The following is a 7,769-nucleotide window of genomic DNA, read 5'->3' on the forward strand; positions in this document are numbered from 1 at the left end:
TGTGTGCTGCCTGCATCCCATGGATGGGGCTTTGTTTGTGCGGCCCGGTTGCTGGCATGCCAAGGCCCGGTACCGGTCCACAGGGGTTGGGGACCCATTCTAGTCCAATTGCCTGGCCAAACCAGGTGTCTTTATTCCATCCTGGGCAAATAGCTATCACTCTTTTCTTGAAAATCTCCAGCAATAGTGCATACACAACTCCAGGAAGCAATTGCTTCCATGGTTAATTGTTCTCGCTGTCAGGAAATTTCTCCTTAGTTCTAAATTGGATCTCCCTTTAAGGAATTTCCACCCATTAACTCTTGTCATTTCCTGAGGTGCTTTGGAAAATAAGGACCCCAAATTAGTTTGTCTGGCATGATCGGTTTTTAACAAACTTATGCTAGGTTCTAGTGATTGCTTTGTTCATTTCTAGGTGCTCACAAATTTGCTTGATTATCTTTCCCAGGATTTTTCCAGGTATTGATATCAGGCTAATTGGATCTAGTTTCCTGGATCCACTTTTTTTCCCCTCTTGAAAACTTGGAACCACATTAGCTCTTTTCCAGACCTCTGGCAGTTTCCCCATACTACAGGAGCTCTGAAAGATTTTGTTCAGTGGTTCCATTGGCAGCTCTTTCAGTACCCTAGGATGTCATTAAGTGAGGAACACCCAGGAATCAAAGAAGCCACATGGAGGCAATTCTGTCAGGGTTTTGAATCACTTTCTGTTGCCAAGGGCTTACCATGTCCTCAGAAAAACTGCTTATCAGGTGTTTAGGAAAATCCCCAAGTGCCCTCTGGAAATAACAGATCTATCGGGCAACTCACCTAACAACTGAATCATGCAGAGGTCTCAGGTGGCAGTTAATCTTAATTAGATCAATTAGTAATATGACCACAGTAACTGACTAGATAAATAATGAAGGGCACTATAACTCCTAGGCAAGCATGAGTATATAACTGCATGAAAGTCGTTGAGCACAGATTGCTTGAGACAAGCCAATGGAGGCCAAGACTGGAGTATTGCTAGAGAAGCATAACTGAAAAACGTATCTATAAATCAAGAAGAATCCAAGAAATTATTCAATCATCTAAGGATGGCAGAAATCCATTTTCATTATTACAAATTTATCATATACCTTGCAACTGCAGATATATATTTGAACTATAAAACATAGTATTAACACTTGGCTACAAAGAACACGAAAGATACTACTGGCTAGTACAAGAAAAACCAACAGTAGCCGTACATTTACTGATAAATAATGGGCATAAAATTACATTTACGGACACACAGTCTACACATGACTGAAAAGAGAAATTATTAAGATTTATAAACGTTGGAACAAACTGAATAAGAAGAAAGAATCTGAAGTTAAAAAGAATCTGGTTTCCAACTTTACGTTACACCCAAAAATTTTTTTAAAACCCTCATTAATTAACCAACTCCAGGAAGAAGGAGGATGTTTCAAAAAAGACCAATAAAAGCTACCTTCTTTGCAACTTCTTTGAATCAGATCAATTACAAATTCACCATGACAACCCAAACAGAAACTAGCTTTTCAGAATTCCAATGACACAGTCTAATTAGAAATTATCTTGATCACAAATGCAAGACACATACACCCAAGCAGACTAACTTCTCTGAAACTTTCATAGTGTAACAAACATTGATACATGCTACTATTTTATCCATATATTAAAAACTACATGCCAAGTCCAGGAAAAATCACAACTTCAAAAATGTTGAATGCTGGCAGAGCAAAAAGCTGTCAACGGCATCACTCCATTAAAAGCCCCATAGAATGCAACGAGGCCATCAAGCCCCACCCACTGTTCTATGCAGGGAAATTACTCAGGTTTACTAAACTTTTTTCATGAATTTCTTTGCTGCCATTTAAACCTGTTTCCAGATATTTTATAAAATAGTAAAAATTATTTCAGGATTCTGTTTATAATGTTTTAAACAAGAAACATAGGGCAAACAGCAATTATTCCTGTTCCTGTCTATCAGCTACAAAAGAAAAGATATCAGAGGCAACCAGTTAAATGAAGAACAAAATGAAAAATACAGTTTTAATACAACCATTTAAAACAGACATGTCAAACTCGTGACGTTGTCTGACGTATCGGAACTTCTTCCCCATTGCCGGCAATGGGGAGGGTGCGGTTTCCTCGTGATGCGTCCGGCCTGCGGGCCGGCAGTTTGACAGCCCTGATTTAAAACAAATAGGAATCAAGTCTTGCAATAAAAGAATTTTCTAAAATTTATTTTAACATCTGTTCCTGATTTTAGTAATCTTTAGTACTGAGCCCTGCTCAAGAACAGAAAATAGCAAACATGGGACACGCTTATCAAGAAAAAATAAACAGGAAGACTTTATAGTAGCTATATTAACAACTCTTTAAATGTAACACCAGTGTGGCACTTAGGATTCACTATACAATTTAAAAGTATCTGCAAAATTGCTATTTTTAACTTGTCATCTTCAAAAAGTTTTTTTTTATTTATCAGAAAAATTCTCATTATGATATGATCCAGTTGGAAAATGCAATTTTAATTAGACAGCTGTTAAGGAAATAAAATTATTCCTCTAATGGTTAGGAAATCAAATCTCCCTGGACCAGGCTGCCTTTCAGACAGGGCCCATTTTCATATTGGCCAGTTCCTGGGCTCAGGCAAATCTTATAAGCATTCAGATCCAAACAGGTTGACTCCTTGCTTATGTTCTACGGCAGTGGATCTTCTCCAGGCAAATTCTTTGTTTCAGCAATAAGCCTTTTGACTCCCACCATCCACTGGCTTACTTCAGCAACATGGTCCACCATTAGGGAGCGATGAATCTCATCAGCTACATCCCAGTGCTGACTCTTGAGTTCTGAAAAAAATAAGAAAGCACCCCAAATCTTATACAGTTACTTCCAATCTATAAAATATAACCATAAAGATCAATTGGCTCAAATGCCTCCCAAATAACTAGATAAGATCAGCCAATTCCCTCAAGTTCTTATCCCTGCCCTGCAGGTGTTTCCTGGCCACTCTCTTCCCCCATAAGAATTGGGTCAACTAAAACAGGATCTCTTAACAGTAATTGAGGAGACCGAATAAGAGTAGAAAAAAATAGTGACATTTCCCTGCTCTTTTGACCACAAAAAGGCTTACTAAGGCTCTTCTTATCCAATTGTACTGTTGCCCTTCAATTCCAAATAGTGAAAAGTTGTTAGTCATAGAGCTTGAGGGACAACCCCAAATTCGCTCTAAAACCCCAAAGAGAACCTGAGGCAGAACAATAAAATAGATTCTGCTTCCACAATAATCAAAGAGTGGCTAAAAATATAACAGAAAAAATGGTCCTAGTCAACTACTCTCTAGCAGCATTACAGGCTGCTAAGACAACTGCTTTGGTTTAAGTATCCGAGTTCCCTCAGATGGAATTTTGCCAATTCTATCAAAGCAGTATTTCTGCTACCTCTAGCACATAACACAGCTGAGGATGAAGATTACAAAAAGAAACCACCACTGTGATATAGCAGGCCATAGACGTATTCCTTACCTTCTGTTAGAATTCCCATCCTTTTTCTTACTGGGGAAGATAATTTGCCTTGTGTCCACATTTCCTGCAGAATTACCAAGCGTTTATGGATATCATCACAAACCTGTTTCTGAAAACAGAAGCAAATTCTTATTATCAGGTATCTCTTTTGGGGATCATATTTACAAATTCTAGCCACAGCAGAAGACCATTCTCGTGGTCCTTTCCTAAGACACGGGAAAAGCAAAGCATTCAGTAATGCTATGATCAGACCAAATCAACAAACCCTGGAATCATTTGCCTACATAGATTTTTACCCTCTCAGCTAATTCCATTGCATCCTCCTGATGTGCAGTCAGTCCCTTAAGCTTATCTATAAAGACTTTATGACAAGAATTGAATTAAAACATTGTAAAGAACTAAAAAAAAATCTCATATTGTGTGCCATATTTTAAACCTGCTTTCCCACGTTTTGAGGAGATGTGGGTTTCTTTAGAATTTTGTAAAAGTATTGTGGAACTTTAAAAAAAAAAAAAAGACTGCCAGAATGCATGCAGCAAGTAAAAAAAACATCCATTTCACAGAAAGGCAGAACTTCTTCCCACAGCATTTCTTGACACTTTACTTTTCCTCATGGTAGTAGACTTCTATATAGAAAAATGGCCTGTTTCTTGCTAGCATATTATTCCAGAACCTGTAAATTCCAAATAGACAACTCCATAATTAGATTAATTTTTATGTAACAATTAGATAGAAAGGGCTCTCTGTCGAGCTGCAATTACTAATTTTCTGGAAGACTGATATTCCAATATAACCTCTAAGGTCATATAAATGAACATTGGTTTTGCCTGAATTGCAATAATCCCATTTAAAGATGAAACTCACAGCATCATCATTGATATTGCAAACTTTGGGCTACAAGAAGAGGAAAACATTATTTGAATAGGAGAACAACTGGAGACATCTTTAGGTTAGCTCTCCAATGACAGGGAATGAAATGGAGGTGGCATGAGGACCTCTGCTTTAAAAACAGTTACAGAGACATCTTAGTGCTACAATAAGTAGGACATGAGGATGAGACACAATTTCATTCTACAGTAAAATCCTGGAAAAGCTGGTAGCTCTCTTACCTGCACACAGCTCCTACAGTTGTTCAGAGTCTCATGCAAGGAAGAAAGCACATCCTCTATTTCATATTCCTTGTCAGCCTTTACAACAGATGGTGTTGTGGCATCTGCTCTCTGAAAAGAGGTTTGTGGTCCAGGAGGAGGCAGGTTCACAGACTGTGGGACAAGCAGTCCAACTGAGAGAGTAGACACAGATCGTGTTAAGAGAAAGATGTGTACAGCATTAATCCATTTTAGTGCACAGAGATAAAATTGGGCCTTAAATTAAAAATCTGGCAGATAAATTAAGTATAGTTGCTTTGGAAATGCTAACCCCTTAGAATCAGTTACCCCAATTTTGGCTATTCTTGCGAACTGCACATAAATACATTGGAATGGAAATATCAGGGCTGTAGATTAGATTAGGAAATAAGAAAATAATCTCAGAAGAGGCACTGCTGCCAAGAAAACTATATGAACACATTCATGGAGTTGCAATGACTTAAGTTTCCAGCATGATCCAGCAGACCAAAACCAAGAATCAGAACCAAAATAAGGAGAATGGAAAAAGTAATCTGCTCTCTCCAGGCACAAAAAGCGATGCACAGTCCTAAAAATAAAATAATAAAATTATATATATATGTATATATGTGTATATATGTGTATACTCTGAGAAGCACAAAGCTAAAAGCACAAGCCTGATGATGATGAATGTGATTTCATCGAAACGTCGCTATGATACTTCTAATCTTACATGGGAGAAAACCCGAATAACCAAAGACCTACATATCTATCTATCTATCTATCTATCTATCTATCTATCTATCTATCTATCTATCTATCTATCTATCTATCTATCTATCTATCTATCTATCTCTATCTATCTATCTATCTATCTATCTATACACACACACACATACACATATATATATATACATATATATACATATAAAAAAATTAAAAAATAAATAATAAAATAATATATATGTATATATAATCAAAAAAATAAAACAAAATAATATAATAGCGCAGTATTTTTACAGATTTTCAAACCGTTCCCAACCTGGGCTAGAGGCAACGGGGGGGTGCGGCGCCGCTTCGGGCTCCTTTCCTTCTGTTGCCGCCGCCACTCTTCTCCGGAAGGGACCCCGCTGGGTCAAGCCGCTGGAAAGAGCCGGACGCTGCTGCAGCCCGTAGGAGAACTGCGGGGGGTCGTTCCAGCCGCGCTGCTGGTTCCCTGCAAAAGAAACCGACGATCAGCCGCCAGCCTCGCGCAACAAGCACACACGCCACCTTTTCTCCGCCACGCAGCTCACCGGGCTTGACATAGAACTCCGCCATCACCGCACTTCCGCCCGGCGCCCTTGCCTGAACCGGCGAACGGGTCTCCCACAGGCCATTTCCTGTCGTCCGCGGTGACGTGCCGCCCTGTCAGCCTCTGGGCGGAGTTCACGGAGGAGGAGAGGGGGCGTGGCCCTGCCGTCCGACTCGGAGGACACTGGCGCTCCGTGACGGTAGATACGTCTGGAATGGGGCATTCCGGGTAAGGTGCCCCTTGCGTGTTTGAAGGTCGCACACGATCCTTTGAGGGGCGAGGACCGTTTTTGGAGGAAACGATCCGTTTTTCTTATAAAATGCAGAACTTGATATCAACAGTTTTGTATCATTACGTATAGTTCTAATAATTTGTCTAAAACTGTTGGATCTAACTCAGCAAAACTTGGTTCATTTACGCTATATGTATTCAGCCACTCATTTGAGCACCAGTAGAATTGTCAGGAGATAGACACCAAACACAAAGCAAATATAGCTTTAATATATATTAGTTCTTTATTTGCACAATGTAGATAGATAGAAAGTATCACTGAGGTAGACTTGAGTCTATCTTCATCCAGGATTACTTATTAGATGAAAGAAAATGAATTATATCAAGAATGAAACTGAAACATAAAACGTAATGCATTTGGTGATCCATCCTTCTTCCTACCAGTCTCATCTATCCATTGTATAGATCCCATCCAACCTGTGGTCCATGGCCCAGTACTGGGCCGCAGCCTGTTGGCCATCGGGGCGAGGGAATGGCTGGCGACTTGCGCGCATCTCCCACTCACGCTGGCACTGCTGCTGCCGCATGGGCACTAGCGGCCCTGTTTGCACATGCACGGGACTGCTAGTGACCTGTTTGCACATGCGTGTGGGCACTAGTGGCCCATTTGCACATGTGTACACTAGCAGCCCACTTGCACAGGTCCGCAGGTGCTCGTACCACCGCCAGCACCACTGCAAGTGCGCATGGCCCACTTGCACATGCGCACAGCCCATTCGTGTATGCACACAGCCCGTTTGCACATGCACATGGCCCACTTGCACATGTGCACGGGTGCTAGTGCCACCACCGTATGCGTGCCCATTTGCCCTTGTGTTCATGCGCATGCACATTTCCCTGCTCTTCCCTTTCCCTTCGGGCCGCCAAACTGGAAAGGTTGGGGATCTCTGATCCAGTAGTCATTTTCACAATGCTAGTGCCACAGGCATTCAATATTACATCTTTTGAAAAAGAAATCTTCCTTATTATTTGAATCATCAACATTGGCTCATCGAATGATGGTCTGAGTCTAGATGATGCTTCTAATTCAAGTGTCAGACTGGTAGAATGGCCATGTTATAAACAACAGTCCCGTATGCAAGCACTATGCATGCATAGTTTGCTTACAAACATTTTGTTAGAAAGCACTGGGATTATGTGCACCATTTGATCTGCTTATTATGGCCAGGTGCTTGTTTCAGTGTCGCATGACTGGCAACACTACTTATTGATGATGTTCAAATGTTAAAAGATGAATGCAGATTTTACCAAATTAAAAAAAAATATTCAGAAGGGGAAACTATACAAACTAGTACAGTGAGAAGTATGCATAGATTGGTATGAAAATTGGATGAAAATATTGAGATTTGTGGTCCAAACACATTTGCGTGGCATTAGCTTGGAGAATATTGATGTCAATTATTTATTAGTTTTCCAGGAATAACATCATTTCTATTTCTGCCTCACAGATCACGAGCTTACACTAATCCAAACATGTACCTAGAGAATCAGCAGTTACTTTTCTTCTCTTGAGCCTTTTTTTCCAGTATCACATGCCAAGTT

The 7,769-nt window shown here is 40.1% G+C and overlaps 1 protein-coding gene across 1 annotated transcript; it reads right to left on the reverse strand.

The window, feature by feature from the left end:
• Positions 1-2,358: 2,358 nt before the first annotated feature.
• SRA1 (steroid receptor RNA activator 1) lies at positions 2,359-6,029 on the reverse strand. Its single transcript, XM_015812161.1, has 5 exons — positions 5,938-6,029; positions 5,685-5,858; positions 4,646-4,818; positions 3,537-3,645; positions 2,359-2,861 (listed from the first exon to the last, which is right to left on the reverse strand). Exons 1-5 carry the CDS (start codon positions 5,960-5,962, stop codon positions 2,713-2,715), a joined length of 630 nt encoding a protein of 209 aa, XP_015667647.1. The 5' UTR covers positions 5,963-6,029; the 3' UTR covers positions 2,359-2,712.
• Positions 6,030-7,769: the final 1,740 nt, after the last annotated feature.

This window comes from Protobothrops mucrosquamatus, unplaced genomic scaffold, assembly GCF_001527695.2.
Source record: "Protobothrops mucrosquamatus isolate PMUCROS unplaced genomic scaffold, P.Mucros_1.0 scaffold71, whole genome shotgun sequence".
Classification (NCBI taxonomy): Eukaryota; Metazoa; Chordata; class Lepidosauria; order Squamata; family Viperidae; genus Protobothrops; species Protobothrops mucrosquamatus.

Bases quoted from the DNA above. Each gene is read 5' to 3' on its own strand.
- SRA1 (XM_015812161.1), bottom strand. From the start codon at position 5,962: ATGGCGGAGTTCTATGTCAAGCCCG. The intron at 4,819-5,684 runs GTTGGGAACGGT...CTACTCTCTCAG, and splicing joins CCCCGTTGCCTCTAGCCCAG to TTGGACTGCTTGTCCCACAG. The intron at 3,646-4,645 runs GTAAGAGAGCTA...TTCTGTTTTCAG, and splicing joins ACTGTAGGAGCTGTGTGCAG to AAACAGGTTTGTGATGATAT.